Source organism: Ramularia collo-cygni (assembly GCF_900074925.1).
Source record: "Ramularia collo-cygni strain URUG2 genome assembly, contig: RCC_scaffold03, whole genome shotgun sequence".
Lineage (NCBI taxonomy): Eukaryota > Fungi > Ascomycota > Dothideomycetes > Mycosphaerellales > Mycosphaerellaceae > Ramularia > Ramularia collo-cygni.
This window is the reverse complement of record NW_019716257.1, coordinates 1,582,936-1,605,327: the sequence shown is the minus strand read 5'-3', so window position 1 is coordinate 1,605,327 and position 22,392 is coordinate 1,582,936. Positions and strand designations below refer to the sequence as shown.

Genomic DNA, 22,392 nt, shown 5'->3' with positions numbered 1-22,392 from the left:
GCTTGGTGGGAAGTAGAGAGTGAACTTCACGAAGCGTCGCACGTGAAGCTCCTGTTCCCGGAATCGTCATCCCGGAATCGATCCCGCAGTCACAAGCGGCGCTACGGAGTAGATCCGCTAGATTCAAAAGCCAGGTACCAGATCCAACAATTTTACGCAGAAACATCCACCTGCTGCCTTGACGTCTGATACACGGAGACTACTAGTAGCAGTCATGCAGTCTGTCCGTCAGATTGAGCGACTCAACCAGACAGAACTCGACAAGGTCATTCCTCCAAACGCATCATGGCACACCGACTACCGCGACACGGCCTACCTCTACATCGGCGGTTTGCCATTTGAGCTGAGCGAAGGAGACATCCTGACTATATTCAGCCAGTATGGGAATCCTGTACACATCAATCTCGTCCGCGATAAGGAAACGGGCAAGAGTCGAGGATTCTGCTTTTTGAAATACGAGGATCAGCGGAGTTGCGATTTGGCGGTTGATAATCTCAGTGGAGCGGGCGTCATGGGTCGTGTGATGAGTGTGGATCATACACGCTATAAGAAGAAGGAAGGCGAGGTCGAGGGTATTGGTGACGAGGAGGAAGAGGTGGCTGATGATACTGACAGGGAGGGAGACGATCGCAGGAAGCGGAGGAGGACAGAAAGTGCCAGCGAGAGTGAGGCGGAGCGGCCGCTGCTACGGGAGGAGGTTGAACTGGCGAAGCTATTGAAGRATCACGACGAGGATGACCCGATGAAGGCATACCTTGTGAAGGAGAAGAAAGCGGAGGTTGCGGAAGCATTGAAAGGACTTGTGAAGCACAAGTCGAAGGACAACAGACGGAGCCGGGACGAAAGAGAGCATCGCCACAGGCATCGTCATCGCTCTCGTAAAGATGGCAACGATGCAAAAGATGATCGGGAGAAAAGGCAAGACGAGCATCGATCTAGGCGAGAAGACGAGGACGATCACAGGAGGCATCGGTCTCATCGGTCAAGGCGGGAGAGATCTCGGACTCCAGACTCGGGACGAGATGGCGAGCAGCGAAGCCAGAAATCGAGGCGCCAAAGATCACGCACGCCTTCTTCCGACAAAGAGGACCGTCGCTCGCAGCACATGTCAAGACGAGGCGACTCTCGAAGTGAAGATGAGCAACCGCACAGACGGCGTGAATCGGAGCAGAAAACGAAACGCTTGAGGGACGACAGGTCGCCATCGAGAGAGCCCTACAGGCGGCCTTAGTATACTGCGATGGTGTGGTCGCAGCAAGTAGCCAACCATGCACCTGAGCATAGTAGTTAGGCGAGGTTCTATCTATGCGCAGACGGCGTAACACATTGACATGCAAGACACGATCTGGAGCCGAGCCGGTAGATGACTACCCGATTGCGGAGTGCTTCGGTCACTCACTATCTGAAGCCGGCGCTTTGAGGACAACCACATGAACACGCGTTAGTTCCCGCGACAAGCAACCAATGACAAGCCATTACAAAGCATTTGCCTCTTTTACGAATGTTGCTACCATGGATTGATTATTGGCCTCTGGCGGGAAATGCGAGAGAGTATCGCAGGCGTGGTGCAAGCAGGTGAATCAAGATTTGTGTCCGTAATGTAGTGACTTAAAGGTCTAAATTCTGTGTGCAGGTGGTGACATAGTTTTATCCGATCAAGGCTGGGGTCTACTTCCAAGTTCCATCAGTTCCTGTCGGGTGTTTGTTGATTTCAGGGTCGTGGTTCAATTTATCACCCCACCATCTCGACAATCTTCACATCAACATTGACATCCCGCATCCACGTGCACCACCATATCGACATTACACCTCACCCATACCGTCATCATGGGAGAGTCAAGGTACGGGCTGCATTCGCGCGGRCAATCGGCGCCGCTTGCTCCGCTCCGCCACGCCTTCCAATCTGCCCTTCTCCCGCGCATCCACTAACACACGTGCGCAGACAGGAACTGCTGGGATGGCTTAATGGCCTCCTCCAGCTCAACCTGACCAAGGTCGAGCAGTGTGGAACCGGGTAGGTGACCATTCAGCATGCAGCTCTCACGCTCCGACAGCTGCTGACGTGCATCCTAGCGCTGCCCTTTGCCAGATTTACGACAGCATCTTCCTCGATGTTCCTATGAGCCGCGTCAAGTTCAACGTCAACGCCGAATATGCCTACCTCGAAAACTTCAAGATTCTCAGCAACACCTTCCGCAAGCACCATGTCGACCATCCTATTCCCGTCGAGCAGCTAGTCAAGTGCAAGATGCAGGACAACCTGGAGTTCTTGCAGTGGTCGAAGCGATACTGGGACCAGTACTACCCTGGCGGCGACTACGACGCGCTTTCGCGGAGAAAAGGTCTTGGCGCAGGTGCAGCTCCGGCATTGCCACCAACCAAGAGGRCACCAGCAGGATCGGCGGCGGCTAGGAGACCGGCGGCTGCGGCGTCTGCGCCTCGGACCAGCAGTCGTCAGGCTGCACCCGCTAGCGGCGTGTTGCAGGCGAAGAACGCTGAGCTTATGGAGACGGTGCAGGGCCTTGAGCGTGAGCGCGACTTCTACTTCAGCAAGCTGCGGGACATAGAACTTCTCATCCAGCAAGCAATGGACGCCGACCCCGCGCTCGAGGAGGACGAGGGTAGCTTGCTCAAGCAGATTCAGARCATTCTGTACTCGACGGAGGTGCGTATTCTTTGGGGGGAAATTTGGATGGAGGAACGACCAGCTAACATATCATTCCAGGAGGGCTTCGAAATCCCACAGGAGGCGGATGCTGAGGCTGCGGGTGACGAGGAGACGTTTTGATGATACCACGATTTTGCTTGCAAAGTTGATCCATGATACCAAGATATCCCATTGTAGAGATGCGGCGAGGGCCAGGATGAGAAAGCCGTCGCGGGAACATACACCAAGAGCATCATGAATCTCTGCATGGAGCAGCACGAGCAGTCGCACAGGCCGCTGAGCTTCTTAACCATCAGAAGTCCTGCACGGGAATGCTGGACACACAAGTGGTGTCTGCTGGCCCGCACAGGATATCTACCAGATTCAAAATTGGGCCTGATGTACCGATATCTGCCACATGCTCAAGAGTCTCATAGCCTCTCGTCATACATCGTGGACTTGTTACGTGAACATTGTAAATGTCGTTATATTTCATCTCTCACTCTCGGCTGTGATGTACAATACTAGCGATGACTGCTGGTGCCCACCTTGGAAATACCCTCCTCGCTACTAACCTCATGCTTCTCAAATTTCGACAGCTCCGATGGCCCCTTTCTTGCCTTCTTCACCTCGCCAACAATCATCGCTGCAATGTAAGCAGCTCCCATGACGCCCGCGCATACACTGTAGGCAATGACGTATTTCTTCGACACACTCGCAAGCCTCAAGCCCAAGCCGCCGTTGATTATGCCCAAAATAATAGCGACGCGACCGAGGTTGACGTGCAAGTGAGAGACAATGCTGCGACGACCTGTCTTCTTGTACATGCGGTGGTGCAGAATACCACCAAAGGGCTGTGCGAAGAGCAGTACGAAGAGAACAATTCCAATGATTGGGTGGTGGTTCGAAAGGAGGTCCAGATTCCTAGCGATCCAAATTCCCATCCCGAATGCAACCGTGAAGATCAAGTATCCGAGAATCTGGATCGCTGCGTGCACCCACGGGAGGCCCGTGAAGGATGCAAGGCGAATGATGATGCCGCCGATAGGGAAGACTGCGATGAATGCGACTGATGCGATGACACCATGGGCGATGATGAGCTTGCTAGAAACGGAGGATCCGCCACCACTGGAGGATCCGGTACCCATGGATGTACCAGCCGATGCTGGGGTTGTGGCTGCCGCTGGAGTTGTGAAGGGATTCACGTCTTGTCCTCCCCTGGCGCTGGCAAGATCCCAAGTGAAGGGCTGAGCTCCGTCATCGTCGWGTTGGGAAATACTCTCTTCCACGTCGTCGCTGTTGAGCGGTTCTCCGGAGAGATAGCCGTAAATCCAGTTGCTTGCAGCAGTAGACGAGAAGTCCATTTTCCCAGACTCGCCCCAGCTGTTGCAGTTGCTACATTTCACGTTGGCTGTCATCATCCCATTGCTCACTCCCGATCCCTCAAGCACTTCAAGCTGGGCCGCAGAATTGTATCGTGGCATGTTGTATCCAGTTCCCAATCGCGGAGAGACCGTGACGTTCTGTCCGTTGGACGATGTGTACATCACGAACATGTTGGATCCGCGCATCCCGGATCCTTGACCGAGGGCGACCCATGAGTACGTTGTTGGTGCTGAGATTTGAAAGTAGATGTCGCCACTTCCTGAACTAGCTGTGGTATCTGGTACATTCAACTTGTAACACACGTTCGTTGCTGGACAGTTGGAGACAATAGATTGTGCTTGCGCAGCTGAGCCTGGAATGGAGTTAGCTTTGGTTTGTGTTGTTCTCTCGGTGGCAACGCATACCTAGACTCAGCAACGCAGCGCCTGTAAGAGAAGCCTTCATGATAATGACGTTCCCCTATGAACCGAGGTGTTGTTGTAGTGTTAGGTAGGAAGTGGTCAGCGAAAACTCAGCTCCGCTGGTTTGTGTGAAACGGATATATAGTAAAAGTGGACGAGAGTCGATACAAGGGACATCTTATCGATCGCTGCCAGCGATGATGGCACGCGGCCRTCGAGACGGACTAACAACCCCACTAGATCATCGTCGTAGTATCGATCAGCGAAAAGGTTGTCCGAGCACCGCCGAGTCCGGTTGCCAACTTGCCAATGGTGCGTACTTGGTACCCGGAAGGCATTGGGGCCGGGGTACTGTAGCAGTGCGGAGAAGCCAGCGGGCGGCCGTCATTAGCTCTAGGTTTTCCGATTTGGACGAGAATAGTTTCCTATCAGATGGCTCCGTGTGTTGTAGGCTGACCTTCATCATCTTCGTGGCTGTCGGACATGCTGGATCACGCATATGCGGACCACGACAGCTGGTCGAACGAGTCGAAGGTGTTTCATTTGTCGATTCAACGCCTGTACTGAAGCTCGCCTTGGGCTAGTCATGATTGTGATGAGGTCGTCGAAGCGCAAAGCAAAAACGGTTAAAGCGGTAAACGCCTTCACGGTGATGCTGATTCGTCGATCGACCTTGGATCACTGTTAGTGCAAGTGTCATCAAAATGGAGTCATCCGCACCTCGGCTGCACTGTGCATTACGAAAACAAGTGAATCCCGAGTATACCAGCCGGGTGCCATGGTTGGATTCCAGCCCCCGGCAGTGATGATGTGTCTGAACGCGCGGGATCAAAGACGCAAGAAGCTTGGCAGGACATGTTGGTCTAAGACTGGAAGATAGAATCCTTGTTTATCTCTGGGCAAACACTTCGCTGCTTACGCCAAGCAGCTTGCGTTTCAGGATGTATTCGTCGTACATCCGCCGTCGTAGAAGTCCGCAGGGCAACGTGGACAAGATTTKTGTTAGGCCGCGCTACTCCGGATCAGGTCAGCGTGCGTTTAMCTAGACTGATGAATTCTCTCAAAACGAGGATCTGAGCCGCATCAGAGCCCTCTGCAGCATCAAGCAATCGATWCTGGGGATGACAATCTGACAAGCAGCATGAGTTCGAATAAATCAATTTGTTCGATTACTGTAAACATGCTCAATCGACGAGGACGCCACCTCATCGAAAGCCAACGTACAGATTTTGTTTGCCTCCTTCAACATCGAGTGAGATGTTGCGTCGACAGCGTAAGGCTGCAGGGGCTGATGTGGTTGAGTGAGGTCTCTATGACCCACCGAGGGCTGGGAAAGCAGACGCGTCGGTAGCATTGAAGGCACCGCGTGCGCTGCCCCGCTCTGGACGAGCATCGCCGCGGGCACCTCCTCTGGGCTCGCCACGACCACGACCGCCGCGAGATCCACGCTCTCCCCTGAACTCGCCACGTCCGCCGCGCGCGCCGCCACGTCCACCGCGACCTCCTCGGCCACCACGGTCGCCAGAATCCGCTGCTTGGTAGTACTGGCCATCGAGGGTGAGTCGCTCCTTCTTGTCCTGAGCCTCCTTGGCCTTGCGAGCCTTGCCAGCAGCGGCGGCAATAAAGTCTTCCGACTCGCGTGAGAAGGCCTTGCCCTCGGGGAATTGCTGCTTCGAGCCCTCATTGGGCTTGCGGACCGACAGGGTCTGAGAGATAGCCAGCCGCTTCTCGGCCTGCTCGGCGAGGTACTGGTCGTAGGACTTGGTGTTGTCTTCCGGCTCTGCTGCGGCGTCGTCGTTGACAGCTTCTCCAGCTGCACCAGGGCCGTTGGAAAATGCTGGATCGCCAGCGCTGATGTCTGCGGTGARGCCAGGCTCGTTGTTGGCCTCGGCATTGGCAATGGCCTCGCCAGCCTTCTCGTCAGCCCACTCGGCAGTGCCAGTCTCGGCGCCCCAGCCGTGCGCGGCTTGCTTCTCGTGCTCGCTGAGGTGAATGTCAGTCGCCAGAAGTCATTGGGAGATTGTAGCACGAGTCGTACTTGATGCCGGTGTGGCTGTGGCGGTCGTCGCGTGGTGCGCCGCCGCGTCCACCTCGTCCGCGTCCACGACCACGTCCACGTCCCTCGCCACGTCCCTCGCCGCCGCGGTACTCACGCGGCTCTGCGTATATGTCAGCGAAGATCCCAATGGCAATGGCAATGCCAAGGTTCACGCAGTGATAATTCCATACCTCTGTTGCGCGCGGGGCGGTCGCCCTGTTCGCGGTTGTTCACTGCGCCACCTGCACGACACGAGATCAGTCAGTATAATCTTTCTCCAATCCCGATGCACGCGTGTGGGCGCCAATGGCATCATTTGTCCACCCACGCGCGGCCCAACTCGTCACGCACCATCTCTTCCACCACGTCCACCTGCCGATGAGCGGAGGGGGTCGGCCGCTGGTTCGGGGCCAGCATTGCGCTTTCCGGTGCGCTGAACGGGCTTGTCGACGGCCTTGACGGGTGCTGGCGGAGCCCGATCAGGATCTTGGTCCTCGGTGTTGCCTGAGATGAATATCAGCGGGCGTGTTCGCAGCTATTTTGGATGGTGGTAATAGACGGACCCAGCAACTCGTACAGGTTCTTCGATGCAATTGCGGAGGACATGTTGTCTACCTATGCTCCCATGTCCCGAGGAGAAGTGCAATGGGGGTGAAGCAGAAGTTCAAGGTGTCGAGCTTGCGGAAGAGTGTGCGCAAAGCTGCCAAGCCAAACGAGAACGAGATGACATCTGAGAACAGGATTCTAGCAAACAAAATAATGCACGACCTTCAATTCAACTGCCTCACTTTATGTGACGGTGTGAAGCGCTGCTAGGAGACAATCGTGTCACGTAGATTGCATTATAATACATCATCATAATCGTAATAACAATGCCAAACTCTTGCCCTGGTCCTTCCAATACCCAGAACGCTCAATCATGAAATGCTGCTTTTCCTTGCGCCTTCGCTATGCGTGCTCAAATGCCGCAAAGTTCCTATCTGGTCTTTCATCGTAGCYCGCGCATGCAATGGGCGGTGCTGTTTCCGCTGTCGAAATGATATGTTTCACCATTAAAGTGACTTCATACAATGGAGCTAACGTTGCTGGTGCTGGTCGTAGGTGTAAGCATTAGGGTAGTGTCTATGAGATCCGTTAGCCTGAGCTACTCCGTGACTTTAGGATTCGTGAGACTTGCAAATTTGGACCCATGTTAAAAGGGTCAGTATCGAGCATGGCGTCATTCTGGTCCACGTCGAAGTGGCCTTCTGCAGCTGTCGGGTGGCTCGTCGGGTGAATCATCTGGGGCTGATCGTACTGCGTATGCGGTGGTGTCTGCCGCGACTGCGCCGTCGCCATGCCTCCTCTCGCCTGAGGATAAAAGTTGGGATGCTGTTGCCCTTGCGAATGTTCGAACTGCGGCGGATAGGTTCCATGCAGGACGGGCGAGTGAGGTGCACCAAGGTCTTCGACGTCGGGTTCGTCGAGCATCGATCGGGTTTGCTGAGTATCGTACTCCTGGTCTGTACTCACGAAATCAACCTAGGACGAACATAGTTCTGTGGGGGATGGTAGGGGTCAACTTGCCGAGCTGATCAAAATGCTTTTGGAAGGGGCTTGGGTAGAAAGTCGATGCCAACGGCCCTGTGGTAGCCGGGTTGCCGCCTTGCCCGGGATGATTGGCGCTGTGGTGGCTACCAGCCGACGCGCTTGACATGCCGCTGCTGTGGTAGTTCGTTGCAGATCGCTGAGCTTGTCGCTGGGCGCCGACTTGCTGCTGCTGCGCTTGGTACAAAGCCTGGTTAGATTGCTGTTGCGACGGGCGTGTAAAATTCGCAAAGTGCTGTGCCTGCGGCTGAGTGACTGGAACAGGGGCTGGCGAAGGCATCCCTGCTTGGTGTACAGCCATGGGGGATCGCGTGGACACCGCCGAGGGCGAGGATGTGTGTGACGAAGGTGTTGGATGTGCAAGGGGTGAGGATTGCGCATAAGCCATGTCCACACTTGTCTGTCCAGGAGCGAGCTTAGGAAGAAATGGCTGAGTTGCAGATCGTCTGGCCTGCTGTCTATGTAGAGCAGTGCGCTGCAATGGCGGCTGCTGAACATGTGGTAGCCCAACGCCATGGGTCATGAAACCGGGACCCAGCACTGGACTAGCAGACTTCATCTGAAGCTCCGCTTGAACGTCGATGCCTGGGAAAGATCAGTATATGATCTTTGACGTGGGCGGGTACTATTCGAACCCTTCTCCAGCAATATTCGTTCTAAAAGAGAGTTTTTGTACCTCAGCATGAGGCACTCATCGGCCGCCGTACGGTGATTCTGCTGGAGGGTGGCCAGCTGATCTTCATTCTGCTTGATGGTTGCTTCCAACTGCTTGATGTACTCCGTACGCCGTTCACGAAAGGCAGCCTGAGCTTGCCTGTTGCGCTGCTTACGCTCTTCGGATGTAGCATATATCTGGGAGGATTAGTCAATCGAAATGTCAAGGTTATGTTTTGGAAATCGCCAGGTGATTTCTCTGGAAAGGCACCCAATACATAAACAATGGAGATAGCTCCAAAAATTACTAGGCGACGGCGACATCTCCTCGCGCGTTCAGGTTGTGTGRGTGGCAGCGAGTAATTCACTTACCGGCTTGCGTCCACCTTTACGCTTCTGAGGTTGAACCGGTTCGTTGGAGGGCTCCGCGCCGGGTTCTGGTTCGGGTGTTGACTCGATCGAGCTGGGGGTACCCTCCGGTAGGCTTTCGATCTTCGAGGGCGCTGCCATATCGCCGCCAGTGATGCTGCTATCGCCCATCTGCAGGTACGCGGGAACCGAACCCAGTTAGAGTCCCTAAAAGAACACGCTAACGAGTCTCCCCAGGTATCCGGGCCTGGTCGCTGGACTGTGAATAGACGAATTGAGTAATAAAATTCATCCAAAGATAACCTCGCAGCGCGTGTGCGAAAGAAAGATGTAAGAGAAACAACAAGGTGAGGGGTCAGCCGCGCCGGTTGAAAATTTTCCTTCGTGCCGAATCCAACTCCCTCTTCTCCCACCTCCGCAATCGCAGTCACATCTGCTTGGGGAAGGATGGAGAATACTGCAGCGCTGCTAGCCGTGTGCGGTTTGTGCCCCGTCATATGATCAACCCTGGAGCGATCCGCTTCCCTCGCTCGCCGCTCGGTCGCATGGCATCGTAGCAGGCAGTAAGCACGCCTAACCAAGAAGGGAATGTCTAGCCTAGGTTTGAGTTGCGATCTTTGGGACCAGCAGAAGGAAGGTACCTACCTCGAAGTTGCACACGAAGCCGAGAAGGAAACATCTCTCCTTGCCACGGGCATAGATCAGCAGACGAAAGAGCACTGAGGTTCTTCCAGCGTCCTGACTTGATTTCTGCGGCGAGTAGTGGAATGAGATTTATCAAGCAAGTGGACGAAGCATTGATGCCAGAGGCACAATCGAAGCCGCCCAAAAATCAACAGTAAGGCAGTTGGGCAAACATCATGTATCCTTCCTTCTACATCCCTTTGCTGCTCTCTGACCCTTCTCTCAACGCGCTGCATTCTGCTGTTCCTGCTTTGTGGGCGCTTCCATACCAACCTAATGCGTTGACCATGCGCGATCGCAAAAACAAGGCCACTCGAGTGGTAAACCCGCAATGGATGAGCGACCCATACGATATGAGATCTCAAGGCCGTTGCATATACCGCCACCACCTCCACCTCCGCCTCCACCTCTGCCTCTGCCTCCGCCTCCGCCTCCACCAGTCCCGCAAGAGCTCCCGGGTAGTCCGCTCCCATGGACGACAATGGTCTCACGGCCGCTTTCTGATATTCGCGAATTGAGCGAGCCGAGTCTTATGGACCACTTGATCCGCCAACCCAGTGCACGTTTCCACGCTCGCCGGAGTCGATCGAGAGCAAGATCTATGCAGCGGAACGAGCCAACAACACACGCGGCGCCAATGAAGGTGTCGCAGCAAGCGGCGCGATTCCCATCCAGCTGCGTACAGTACGCGCAGGAGAACGGGTCCTCCTCCTACAGTAGCACACCGGAGCAGTCCACTTTCTACAGCATACCACAATCAAGCGTTCCTCAACGATCATCTTCCCAGTCGAACAGCCATCGACAACCTAAAACTCATTCACGGAAACACTCAATTCGTACACAGTTGAAAGCGGAATTGGCGCCTCCTTTCAGCCATGGATTCTCCATCCCAAATCGTGGGAGCAGCAATYCTCCTGTCAAAGAGATTGGCGCACGACTTGATCCCATCACCTCGGACGCGGCGCGTCGAATACCMTCGCAGACTCACGTTCGGAGCCCTCATCCATCAGATATTCTGGAGTTTCCATCATACAAGCATCCACGAATCAGGCTTGAACTTCAAATTTCTGCTCCCCTATTTGTCGGTGGTGGCAGCGTCGAGGGATATGTTCGGGTCACAGTTGACGACAACGAGCGAGTTCGGCATCGACGCTCCCTCAGCATCGGGGCGATCTCCGTGGACCTGCTTGGATTTGAGGAGATGGGACCGAGTCGGAGGTCAACGTTTCTTGCTCTTGGGACTGAGCTCATTGATGGAGGTCATCCCCCACCTTCGACAATGGTACAGCCTGCAAACCCACTCTTCGCAGACGACAGATTCTGGTCCATGGCACCGTCCTGCTCCGCACTTCCTTTCATGATAAGTCTGCCGCTGGACACTGGGCCGCCGCCATTCCACTCCCGACACGCCAGCATTCGATTTCTGCTCTGCGTGACGGCCCTGGTACGGGATGCTGGCAAACACTATCGCGTAAGGACGTCGCAAGACGTCTCAGTACTYCCAACTTACGATCCCGAAAAGGCTCTCACGTCTCTTCCCAGTCCATTAACAGCCGCCGAAGAGATGCACATTCCACGCGGCGGAGGCCACGAGAGTTTGAAGGTCACAGCTGGTCTTCATCGTCAAGTCTGGGTCAGCGGGAGCAGCATTTTTGTCGATGTCCACATTTCGAACAAGTGCAGAAAGCCAGTGAAGAAGCTCGAACTTACGCTGGAACGAAACATCCTGTGCTATAAGCACGCCGCCGCGGCAACCATGGAGAAATCAGCTGGCCAAGCACGTATATTCGAAAGCAATGAACAGAGCATACTTGCACGATCAGCTTGCAAGCCGAATTCAAGTGGCTGGAATGGAGTAGAGCCTCACACCTCAGACACGCGGACGTGCGAGCTCGAACTGCCCCGAGGCCATGGAACGGKGCGCTGTGGAAAATATTTCGAAGTCCGTTACTTTCTCAACGTGTCAGTAGCACTGTCGAGTTCCAAGTTGGTGTCGATACAGCTGCCAATCATCCTGATTCATATGAACTCCTTGGATGTGGTCCCGAACTCGGTGGCTCAAGTAGCTGCAGCAATCGAAGAAAAGCGGGCTCACCGGCAGGCGAGCCGTTCAAGACTTGGAAGACCGGGAGGCTCACATCTCCGGCAACGATCCCTTTCCTCCCCGGCACGTACGCCTGAGCTGGACGTGCATCCTTCGTACGCCCAAGGGCGTGCATTCGCTGCTCCTCGACAACAGTCCCTGGACCGGCAAAGAGAGCATCGAGTGGATATGGAGGTCCTCCGTGACGCTCTGGACTCATCGCCACGCAGGTATCCACCCCCATCTTCGCAAGGAATCACGATCAAAAAGACAACCAGCAATGTCAGTATTGGCGCTCTGGCCTTTACCAACAAGAGCACGGAAAGCCTGGGGATGCTCGGCGCCATGTCTTATCGAACACCTCCCTCGAACCGCAATGCTCGCAACTTTGATTTGGCTGGACATGATGCTGGGAGTATTCGGGATCGGCTGAGGAGGATCGGAAGCCTTGATTCAGTTCGCAGCAAAAAGTCATGCGCTACGTCCCAGCCACAGAACCAGAACATCCGACCGTTCATCCGGCGTTCCTCAAGCCACACTGATATTGCACCACAGACACTTGGACTCACCACAACAACCCGCAAAGTCAGCATTGATGCACCGAGTGAACGCTCTGCAACCGCCATGAGCTTCCGAGACAAGCTTGATAGAAGTCGGTTCGAGTTCAAAGCAGTGCGAAGAAAAGCGAGCGGAAACTTGAAGGAACGTAGCATGAATTGGTGGGACCAAAAGAAGAAAGAGAGGTCGCAAGAGGGGTGGATTTGAGATCTAGTGACCATCGGTTCTCTGCGTTCACTGGCCTTGGGTACCGTTGGTTCAATCTAATATCGGTAGAAGTACTTGATTGTCATGGAAGCTCGGCTGCGACAGCTCACATGTCGTGTGCCACCCAGTGCACGTAAGTCGCAATGTCCTTGGCTATTATAGCATCTGACGCACGACATCCACGCGAATACTGCTGAGAGGGAATCTTAGATCATGTATTTCTCTGCATTGAACGTGGAAAGTCCGTGCATTACGATCATGAATGCCGACCTGGTGGCACGAAGCTCCGCATGCATGGCATTGAACCGTTTTGCATAGTCGACGTGTGTCACATCCATCTACTGCTGAATTGTGCGCCGTTGCTTGTCGTGTTCCTGGCAGCAGCAGCAGCTATGCTCCATAATAAGCTGCAGTAGCATGGCGATGGGGAGCGGGTAACCTTGGCTGCACGTTGCTCGAGTCGCAATGTTCTGCCATGTCATGCAACGCTCCATCCTGCGAATCTTAGTTCTATCTGTAGCGCGAACGACATGACCCTCAGCCGTTGCACATTCAACATCAGATTTGTGACATGTGTATCACACTGGCCGTGGCGCTTTGTGTGACTCTGGATAGTCACAAGTAACCAGGTAACCTAACATTACCTTACCTTGGAGGACAAGACCCCTGCATGCTTGGCCGAGTCAAGATCCACTTCAGAATTCCAGATGCGTCGACAGGGGCGGTACCGTATGCAAGGAAATATTGAATCTTGAAGCAAGCCCCCCTCATCATATCGGCACCTTGGGCCCTTGTCCAGACGAAATGGCCTGTCCCGAAGCATCGTTGTAACAGGGAGGATGGAAAGTAGTGACCCAGCACATCGCCGGTCCGCCTGGCCGCCTCGAATCCAACCTTCTCCTCTCTGTCTCTACCTCGCTCTCTGGCTCCCCTTCCCTGTGCCCTCATTTCCGCGTTTCGACTGCCATTTCCAGAGCGTTGGCCGAGCCAGCGGATCCGTCCAACGCTTCTTCTCGCAGGGCCGATCACGTCGGCGTACACCACCCTCCTCTGTCTGCGCATCAGCCATCCATCGCTGACTTCCTGGACTTCTGCATTCTGGTGTGATAAGGTGATCACCCAAGCGACATTGATAGCAAGCACATCCTGCGACAAAAACGAGGTTGAGCAGATTCAGACGGCGGGGAATTGAGTTCGCCTCTCTGCCATCTTTTGGCTGCGGCCTCTCCCGTCCCAGCTTTCCCAAACGGCCCTCATCCGCGATCCTCAATTCACCTCGTATCCCTCAATCGCACACATGTCGTCGCCGCCTACGCTCAAGCTGGACCTGGAGCATCTCACTCACCGCTGAAAATCATTCCACCAACAACACGCGCTCTCGCCGCCTCAGTCCGGCCTCTGGTCCGGCGTACATTCGCTTTCCACACTGCCTGCTCGAGCTTCTGCGAAGCGTTCCGCTCGTTCGCCCTTTACGCTGCGCGAAGCGCCGTCTTGATCATACGGGCTGCCACGTCGTTTACCAAACCACGAGGATCAAACACCTCGACATTGCTAGCTGGATACGTATATCAAAGACCCAACACTTGGAGCTCTCCCCAAACCTGGCTGGCCCGGATTATAACATTTGGGTTGCAAGATCGCAAAAGAGCCTGGTGCTGAATGGACGGGCTAGCCATGCAACGTCCTCCGGCCAAGCGACGTAAGATATCGAAAGACGGGCAACCAGATCATCGGGAGGACCTCAGGGCATCAGTCGAGCAAGAATCAAAGATCTTTCCCCATGCTGTAGAGCCGCTGGCGGAAGCGGAACTGGCGCGCGCAGCAGTGAGACATATTGGAGGTCCCGGAGTACTACGGCCGCGTCAAGATATAGCCATGTCTACAGCCACCGCTCCAGCTGCCTTGGCTAGCACAAGATTCAGCTCTTCATCCATGGCCAATGCGGCGACAACCGCCGGGGCTGCAACCAGCGAGGCCGCAATCAGCTCTGGCGGAGCCGCACTGTCCGTATTACTGTCCGCGTCGCTATCGCTCCACCTGTCGAACCTTGCCAGTGCCGCCACAGGGGTTCCAGCATCGGTAGCCTCCGGTATTCTCAGTGACGTCTCGGGACTCCTCGCAACGAGCGATGCCTCCTCTCAGCTGAGCGAAAGTTATCCAGGCGAGATGTCCTCAGTTTCAAGCATCAACCCAGGGAATGACACGACTACTAGCGCGCCACCCGTGACAAGTACCAGTGGGATCAACACTACGACGTCAAGTCTGCTTTCTGTGTCGACCTCTACGGGATTCCTCACATCGAGCTTTCCTCGCAACTCGACTACGACAGCATCCCAAACATCCAGCTCAAGCGAAGTCGAGTCTACGTTGCCAACGGAATCTGCTCTGTTTTGGATTGCCACCCTATCCCAAGGAGATGTCACAACATTCCCACAGTCTGCTGCCACTTACACGACCTTCGTGAACGGCAACACCCTGTCCGGATCAGCGGCAAGATCTAGTCCTTCAAGTCTAACCGACTTTGTATCATCCTCAGCTTCCGGTCCGTTGTCTGACCGATCGTCAAGTAGAGGACGGCAAACCACATCAACAATCGCAAGTAGCAATGGTGCAGGCGATAACTCGAGCCAATACCCTATCGTTTCGCAGCCCATACCCACCGACACGGAGTCTGATTCCAACAACAACTCCAGCAGCACTCCGCCGGCAGGGACTATCGCTGGAGGGGTAGTTGGCGGGGCCGCCGGGCTAGCCGTAATCGTGTTGATCGCCATGTTGGCCGTCAGGTGGTATCGAAGGCACTCGATGGCACGGCATCAGGCTCTACCGCAAGGTCCAGGCAGTTCAGCCGATCCAAATGCAGCCTCCCATGGCGGCCCTGGAATGGCTGAGCGCGCCGGATTGGCACCTATAGTCGCTGCCGTCCCAGCACTCTTTAGGCACCAAAGCCGCGCCGGCGGCGGCGATCAGGCGGCGCAACGCGGATTCACACGGGTTTCTGGTCGCAAGCTCCCCTCTGCTTTCGGAGGAGGTGCTGGGGATAGACCGCCTTCCGATGCTCCTGTCGATCGCGACGACGACACTGCGGCTTCAATCTATCGAGACAGCAGTGGCTTTTACGGCGGAGATGGTGCTTCCGGCTCGCCACCATCACCCAGCGGGAGCTTTCCCCTCCCCAGCAACTCGTACGAACAGATGACGCTATCTCCGGGACCTCAGCGAACGCCCAGACTACACTCGGGCGGCCCGTACAACATGTCGCCGGGCGGCAGCGTGGGCTCTTCTTCACCACAGGCTGTTCCAGCACTCACTCGAAGTGATGCACCATTTTTGCTGGACCCCAATCGAAACAGTCGGTTCTCTGAGCGACTGTGAAAACCTTTATTCTGCATCGCGCTGTGCATGTTTACATAATTGCTACATTTATACCCCGCTGCAAGATCATTCRCCTCATTTAACGGGCTTGGTAGTGGCACCCTCCTATTCTTCAGCCGCGCCATAGTTACGACCGATATGGCGCAGCATAGTCACCTGTCGCCACGTTGCAGCTTGGGACACTTTGGGACGACATTTAGATGTGCACACGATGGGAACACGATCTGGCGTTTGTAGTAATGTATTGTACAGATACAAATTTACAACCTCTTCCTTGCTCGTTGTCATTTCGTGTCGTTGCCTGTAATGTCGTGAGCTGAGTACCACGTTCTTGCGTGAGTACTACGTTCTTGCGTGCGGTGCTAGAAGGACCAAGGAGGCCACAGTGCAATGCGCGTGATGATTTTTTCATGTGAACCCGGCAGCGTGAGGATCTAGATGGATCCAGCTCTAATTTGCGTTGATCAAGTCGGGTTTGCTCAATCCTAACGCCGCGCTATGTCTCCATCAGAGCAAACACATTTCAACGACCCTCAATCGCTCTCGCTACCAGGGCCATCTCGTGCAACGTCATCATCGTCGTCGTCCTCCYCCAAAGCGTCCTCGCCAGCCAGTAACTCAAGCTCTGCTTTCTGCAACGCAGCCCTTAGCTCTGTGTGTCGCGGATCCACCAAATCGATCGGCTTCATCTTGGCCTGATTTCGTAWTCTGCACGTATGAATCAGCAAGGCTCCATCCATCCTTGACATCTAGTGCCTTCATATCAACTCACCTCGGATCACAACCTGCATCTACCAGAATATCCACCACAGCCCTTCCGTGCTCCCAATCCACCTTGTCCAACCCATTGCAATATCTCACTGCAACATGTAAACATGTATCGCCGTCTCGCTTCTCCGGCCCATCAATCTCAACCATTTCCTGGTCTAGAATCATGTCTAGGACTTCGTAGGATCCATGTTTGGCTGCTACATGTAGCGCTCCTGAACCCAGCGCATCGGTGGTGTTGTTGAGGAAATCGGCTATGGCTTTGGGATCGGAGTTGAGTGGTTTGGAGGCAAAAACTTCGCCGAGGAGGGCAGTGTTGTTGCGGCGACAGGCTTCTATGAGTTGTTCTTTGGGCGAGGCTCCTTCATCGTCCGCCATGATTGTGGTGGCCTTGGAGGGATTTCCGGGGGCGTTTGTTGGAATTCGCTCTCGAGGATGTTGAATGTCGTAGGTTGGTGTAATTGTACAGCTGACACGAACGCGCGATTTCTATGATGCAAACCAAGCGAGGAACAGCCTTTACTTTTGAAACGCGAGAGTGAGAGCGAGACCAAGGAGTGAAGTGAAGTGTAGGAGCCCCCCGCCAAACGCCAAACCAGACCAGTAAAACGCGAGTCATGCATCGACTTTTCCCTCTCGGGCTTGCCTCGCGCATTTTCACATGCCCGTCCATGAATCTCCAACCCGAACTTCCAACACAACTTCAACGATTCTCGACGTCGAGTCAAGACATCGTTCCCAGATCGAAATCAACCACACAAACATACACACACAATGCTCCTCTGTAAGTGATACCACATCTCTACAACCCATCTGCATGCCACTGATATATAATGCCACCCCAGTCTGCCCTTCATGCAGCAACATGCTCATCATCACAACCGTGCCCGCCGCGCATTGTAGTCCCGAAGACGCAGGCAACCAGGGCAAAAATCGCTTCGAATGCCGCACATGCCCGTACCAAATGGTCCTGGACAGACGGTACTATGAGCGAAAAGCCATGACGCTCAAACCTGTCGAAGACATTCTCGGTGGAGCTGAGAGCTGGAAGAATGTCGACAAGACCGAAGGTGGGATTTTTTTCCCCCAATCTATTTGATGGTTACTTGGACTGCCACGACTAACGTGATGGTTTAGCAAAATGTCCAACAGAGACATGTGATAGCCGCATGGCATACTTCCGACAAGTCCAGATCCGCAGTGCTGATGAGCCGTCGACGAGTTTCTACAAGTGCGTCAAATGCACGAGAGAGTGGCGCGAGAACTGAGTATGCCTGTTCTTGTGCGATACATATCACGATTTCCAGCCGGGGTTTTTCTTTTACGGTAKCTCGGTTGTGCTTTGGGAGATACCCCAGGAGTAATGGTTTGCAAATGCTGATTTCCTATTAATGTTCTCTCTCGCTCTCTCCCTCCCCCACACACACACCCCGCTGTCGAGTTGCTTGCTTCTCTGGGTATGTAACAAGATAAAAAAGCTCATCGAAACGAATGTCCGTCCCGATACCATGCTCCGGCTTACGCCTAAACCCCATCAAGCGCCTGCACACGGTCCGCTATACTGGCCTTCACTTGATAGTGCCGTAGCTTGTGCATTCAGCACAGCAGTCGTGGTTTCCAAATCTCAAATTCAATCTACCGATATGCGAAGTCATCTCGACCTCTCAATTTTTCCATCCCAATATACGCTGCTTGAAGCTATTTCCGGCGTCCGTTTAGGAATTCCGGGCTTAGTTCGCATCGTTTCTTGGTCGTCGATTACCTCCCTTCAGGGACTTCATGCGGCTCAAAAACCCACCGCCGGGAGCAGAGCGCTCATCTTCATTGCTGCTGCGCGTGTTGCCTCTGGTAGGCACATCTGACTCGGATGTGCGGCTCCTGCCCAAGGGAGCCTTTGGGCTACCCTCGCCTCGGCCGTTGGTCGCAGACGGTCTCTCCTGCTCTGCGATCCGGATCTGCGTTCCTTTCTTCTCAAACGCCGGTTCATAGTCGTTCTCGAACGGGTTGACCTCGTTCTCCTTGTTGTATCGTGCACGGGCTAGGCCGCCTGCACTCACGGCTTTGATGTGAGGTGGGCTGTTGCCTTCGCCCGGGCGGTTTGGTCGAGAGCCAGACATGCCCCTAAAGCGCTGGGCGATTGACTTCTTCCTTGATAGGCCGGATCCCGATCCCTCGGCGGCCGGATCCTCCGATACACGACGCTGCAGTGCCGTCTTACTAGCCGGTGCGCCATCAAGGAATGTCGAAGTTCCAAGTCCATAGGTCTCCTCTCCGTGCACAGGCGGTGCGCGCAATGTTGGGTCTACGATCGTCGTATCCACTTTTCTGGTGGCCGCATACTCTGAGAAGCTTTCTTGGCCTCGTCCATGGAATTTGTCGAGATCCAATCTCGAGGACACTGGACCAGAGCCTCCAAGCGCCATGTTTGCGGATCCTGCTGGGAATGCCTCCATTGGAGCTCGTCGGTCCTTTTTGGCGTTGCGGTGTGGGTTACAGGCATCAAAGGGGCCGTCGTGGTGGAAAACTATTCACGGTCAGTTGTGGTCATCAGATCTCATGTACTCCGTCACTTACGTCCTTGTCCGTAGATCCCGGTCACATCCAGTTTGTCGATAATGTCGAGCCCTCTTGGCTTCTTCGATCGGGAGCTGGAACTCTTCTCTCCATTCCGGATCTTCTCTTTTTCCCTCCTATGTCTCTCTTCTCGCCTCTCACGTCGACGACGTTCTGATGATTCAGTGCGCTCTCGCATCTCACCGCGGTCMGCATCTACGCGCGGCCTGCGCTCCCTCTCCATCACGGATGACTCGGAGGCACGGCGCGGCCTGTATTGACGATTCGCGGGATGCTCGGGAGCTCGTGGCGGTCCCCGAACTTGTCGCTCGCGAGGTTCATCCGGTCTCTGCGGCCGTTGTGGTGGCGGAGGCATCCCTGATCGCACCTGAGCGCCATTGAAAGCTCGTGGTACAGCTTCTGTGGATTGTATCAGTCCCGCAAATGCCAAGTTTGCTTCATTTCGACACCACATACCGTTTGTGTTTGGTCTGTCAAGTAACGAGAGGTCTCTCTGTAGGGAAGGAAAGTCAGCAAACAGCTGGCAAAAGTTGTGAAACCGCTCCATGATATGAATTTTCAAAGGAACGGAATGCAGATTGGCAAATATCACAGCTGCGTGTCACACCAGTGAGGGATGGCGCAGCAGATATGCAGGGCAAATCGAGAAGAGGAGCTGCGAATCGAAAATACCTACGAAGATGTCATCAGGGACGGCGGGATTGTTGTTGACAACACTGCCACTGCGCGCGGGAGCGGACGGGAAGTCGGTGTCGTCGAGGAAGGGGTTGCGCGACATTGGGCGCGCTGGTGGTTGCGGTGGAAGCGGGAAGGCGGTGTGGAGGGCGCTGGCACTGTGCGGCGAAGGCGAGACGGCGCGGTTGCGAAAAGGGTTGTTGGAGGAGAGGTTCAGTGACAAGCCAGCCGGCGGGGGTTGGCGATCTGTAGGCGGAGACGGGGAATTAGCTATGCTATCCGTCGTCATGAACAGTACTTGGCGGGCCAATCTGAAACAAGGGAGGACGGATGGTGCTGCCCGGCTGCGATGCGCTTGCATTTACATTGCACACAGGCACGGCACTCATCTCTTCCTCATCGTCGCGCGTGCTCAGCAGCATGTGCAGGTATGGGGAGTGGCCTGAGCATGTGCAGGCATGGGGATTGGAGGGTCGTCATACTGGGTGCTGCCATCTGGAAGGCCATTGTGTCCGGGGTAATGGGATAAGCGAGATCTCGCGAGGCCCGTCGGGGTCGGGGTCGAGGTCGAGGATTGGTGCAGCACAGCAGTGTCTTGTTCGTGTGTTGTGTATGTTGTGGTGCTGGTGCTGCTAGGTGGAGTCGGCTAAGGTATGGGAACGCCGCCTCGTGCTTCAGGCCTCCCGCCGCTGTTTCGGAATGCAGCGCAGCTGCGTATGCTCTCGATATTCCTGCTCTGTGTGGATTGTTGGGGCGAATTGGCTGGGAGGCTGGCACCAAGTATTAAGTCGAGGGGAGGAGGAGAAAATGTGATGGAGACGGGAGGCAAGTCAGGTCACGGTCAGGTCGTCACGGACTCGCGCGCTGCCTGAGTTCCGACACGGGCACCTTCTGGAAATGCGCGTTGGAGGACCCCTCTGACCCCTGTCTAACGGCATCTGTAACTAAAAAAAAAAGGAAAGATTGCTAGGCCAAACTCTTTGTGCGACTGCCTGTGTAGGTATGACTTTCATCTACGCTCATCTGAGACCTCGGCCATTCCCAACTCGTTCGCAGCACGGAATCTTTGGAACCCACGGTACCTACTTTTCTAGCCTTGATCGAACCTTTGCATGTGCTTGAACGCAGACTGCGCGGCCGTCCGTCAATTCTTTGGGCGCGTGCCCTAGCAAATTTCACCCCTCATCTCTCTACCTTATTTTCCCCGAGCCCGGCTATCCGTCTGCGGCGCCCGAATCCGTGCACTGCATTGCGGAGTAAAGTCACGCTTATTAGTCTCGACGAGGGTGGGTCTTTCGAGATCCTCGAGTCTGGACAAACCTGGAACGACGACTTCCGCGGCATCCTTCCGCCACATCACCCACAGTACGAGCCTTCAACCATGGAAGAAGAGGACCAGCGGCTCTCCGACAGCACGGCTCCATCGAGACCCACCATCTACTACGGAGGCCACGACAGGTTCGAGCTCGAACTCGAAGTGAGTCTCCCTCCCGGCGATCATAATGAGCGTTGGCGTGAGGCGGTAGCCTGTCACATGCTACCGTTGCTCGTCGCCAGTAGAAGGATGCATGTCACCTATGGAGCTAGACATAACGTTAGACTTCACATGCCCGTTGAACGGAGCACGTTGCTGCTCGCGAGGGAGCGTTCTTCACTGCTGACAACAGGCAACAGTTCGTTCAAATGCTCTCCAACCCTCTCTACCTTCAACATCTCGCCACGCAAAAGCTACTCGACAACGAGGAGTTCATCGCATACCTCAAGTACCTGCAATACTTCCGCGAGCCCAAATATCTACGACATTTAATGTACTTATGGATCTTTATGACACGCCTCCCCTGCCCTGCTCTGCTGACGGTGTTTATTTTCAGGTACCCGGGTCCGACACTACGGGCCCTCGAACTACTGCAGGAAGAGCGTTTCCGCAAGGATATTCTGATTCCCGAAGTCATGTCTAGGATGGTTGAGGAAGGCTTTCGCGCCAGCACCTCCGCTTGAGTGTATCAATCACCAGCGACATTGCTACTGCCGGGTCACCATGTCTGGCGGATTCATGGGTGCCAAGCTCCACGCACGCAGCAGCTGACGCGGTCACCTTCCAACATTCCTCAAACATTGGCAAGCAAGCAGCTTCGAAAGCGGAGTTGACATGACGAATGTGCGAATCGAGCTCAAAGGTGCGACTGAGGTGGGTTTCCCTTCATTCCCCTGAAACACAGGGTCGAAATTGGCACCCAGCCAAAACGTCAAAGGTATCGCAGCGATGGCGTACCGTACGGGTCGATGAGTGTTTGAGTACTAGGGCAACGTCTCGAGAGACGCACTTGCTGTCTTGCACGAACGGCAGCAAACGGGTCCATCTGCCGTATCTCAATACGCTGAATCC

The 22,392-nt window shown here is 54.8% G+C and overlaps 11 protein-coding genes; 6 read left to right on the top strand and 5 right to left on the bottom strand.

The window, feature by feature from the left end:
• Positions 1-214: 214 nt before the first annotated feature.
• On the top strand, positions 215-1,231 carry RCC_02987 (related to RNA-binding proteins; the record flags this gene model as incomplete). Its single annotated transcript, XM_023768280.1, has 1 exon — positions 215-1,231. One exon carries the CDS (start codon positions 215-217, stop codon positions 1,229-1,231), a length of 1,017 nt encoding a protein of 338 aa, XP_023624048.1.
• A 596-nt stretch (positions 1,232-1,827) lies between these two features.
• Positions 1,828-2,788, top strand: RCC_02986 (probable EB1-like protein; the record flags this gene model as incomplete). XM_023768279.1 has 4 exons in its annotated part: positions 1,828-1,841; positions 1,943-2,014; positions 2,074-2,665; positions 2,726-2,788. The coding sequence occupies 4 exons, from the start codon at positions 1,828-1,830 to the stop codon at positions 2,786-2,788; spliced, it is 741 nt and encodes a 246-aa protein (XP_023624047.1).
• A 383-nt stretch (positions 2,789-3,171) lies between these two features.
• On the bottom strand, positions 3,172-4,477 carry RCC_02985 (related to cellobiose dehydrogenase; the record flags this gene model as incomplete). XM_023768278.1 has 3 exons in its annotated part: positions 3,172-3,830; positions 3,927-4,385; positions 4,438-4,477. 3 exons carry the CDS (start codon positions 4,475-4,477, stop codon positions 3,172-3,174), a joined length of 1,158 nt encoding a protein of 385 aa, XP_023624046.1.
• Positions 4,478-5,744: 1,267 nt separating this feature from the next.
• RCC_02984 (uncharacterized protein) lies at positions 5,745-7,078 on the bottom strand (the record flags this gene model as incomplete). XM_023768277.1 has 5 exons in its annotated part: positions 5,745-6,417; positions 6,473-6,593; positions 6,664-6,714; positions 6,824-6,976; positions 7,036-7,078. The coding sequence occupies 5 exons, from the start codon at positions 7,076-7,078 to the stop codon at positions 5,745-5,747; spliced, it is 1,041 nt and encodes a 346-aa protein (XP_023624045.1).
• A 470-nt stretch (positions 7,079-7,548) lies between these two features.
• RCC_02983 (uncharacterized protein) lies at positions 7,549-9,253 on the bottom strand (the record flags this gene model as incomplete). XM_023768276.1 has 5 exons in its annotated part: positions 7,549-7,594; positions 7,650-7,974; positions 8,039-8,644; positions 8,695-8,911; positions 9,086-9,253. 5 exons carry the CDS (start codon positions 9,251-9,253, stop codon positions 7,549-7,551), a joined length of 1,362 nt encoding a protein of 453 aa, XP_023624044.1.
• An 844-nt stretch (positions 9,254-10,097) lies between these two features.
• RCC_02982 (uncharacterized protein) lies at positions 10,098-12,614 on the top strand (the record flags this gene model as incomplete). Its single annotated transcript, XM_023768275.1, has 1 exon — positions 10,098-12,614. The coding sequence occupies one exon, from the start codon at positions 10,098-10,100 to the stop codon at positions 12,612-12,614; it is 2,517 nt and encodes an 838-aa protein (XP_023624043.1).
• A 1,875-nt stretch (positions 12,615-14,489) lies between these two features.
• RCC_02981 (uncharacterized protein) lies at positions 14,490-15,989 on the top strand (the record flags this gene model as incomplete). Its single annotated transcript, XM_023768274.1, has 1 exon — positions 14,490-15,989. The coding sequence occupies one exon, from the start codon at positions 14,490-14,492 to the stop codon at positions 15,987-15,989; it is 1,500 nt and encodes a 499-aa protein (XP_023624042.1).
• Positions 15,990-16,522: 533 nt separating this feature from the next.
• RCC_02980 (uncharacterized protein) lies at positions 16,523-17,135 on the bottom strand (the record flags this gene model as incomplete). XM_023768273.1 has 2 exons in its annotated part: positions 16,523-16,684; positions 16,785-17,135. 2 exons carry the CDS (start codon positions 17,133-17,135, stop codon positions 16,523-16,525), a joined length of 513 nt encoding a protein of 170 aa, XP_023624041.1.
• Positions 17,136-17,531: 396 nt separating this feature from the next.
• RCC_02979 (related to RNA polymerase III subunit C11) lies at positions 17,532-18,025 on the top strand (the record flags this gene model as incomplete). XM_023768272.1 has 3 exons in its annotated part: positions 17,532-17,541; positions 17,603-17,827; positions 17,895-18,025. The coding sequence occupies 3 exons, from the start codon at positions 17,532-17,534 to the stop codon at positions 18,023-18,025; spliced, it is 366 nt and encodes a 121-aa protein (XP_023624040.1).
• Positions 18,026-18,487: 462 nt separating this feature from the next.
• RCC_02978 (uncharacterized protein) lies at positions 18,488-20,513 on the bottom strand (the record flags this gene model as incomplete). XM_023768271.1 has 5 exons in its annotated part: positions 18,488-19,281; positions 19,332-19,730; positions 19,788-19,824; positions 20,008-20,252; positions 20,489-20,513. The coding sequence occupies 5 exons, from the start codon at positions 20,511-20,513 to the stop codon at positions 18,488-18,490; spliced, it is 1,500 nt and encodes a 499-aa protein (XP_023624039.1).
• Positions 20,514-21,387: 874 nt separating this feature from the next.
• On the top strand, positions 21,388-22,004 carry RCC_02976 (the record flags this gene model as incomplete). 2 transcript variants are annotated; one of them, XM_023768269.1, is made up of 3 exons in its annotated part: positions 21,388-21,483; positions 21,681-21,814; positions 21,878-22,004. In XM_023768269.1, the coding sequence occupies 3 exons, from the start codon at positions 21,388-21,390 to the stop codon at positions 22,002-22,004; spliced, it is 357 nt and encodes a 118-aa protein (XP_023624037.1). The 2 variants fall into 2 exon arrangements, with proteins under 2 accessions (XP_023624037.1, XP_023624038.1); XM_023768270.1 differs by having other exon boundaries at positions 21,388-21,600.
• Between the last annotated feature and the right edge of the window lie 388 nt (positions 22,005-22,392).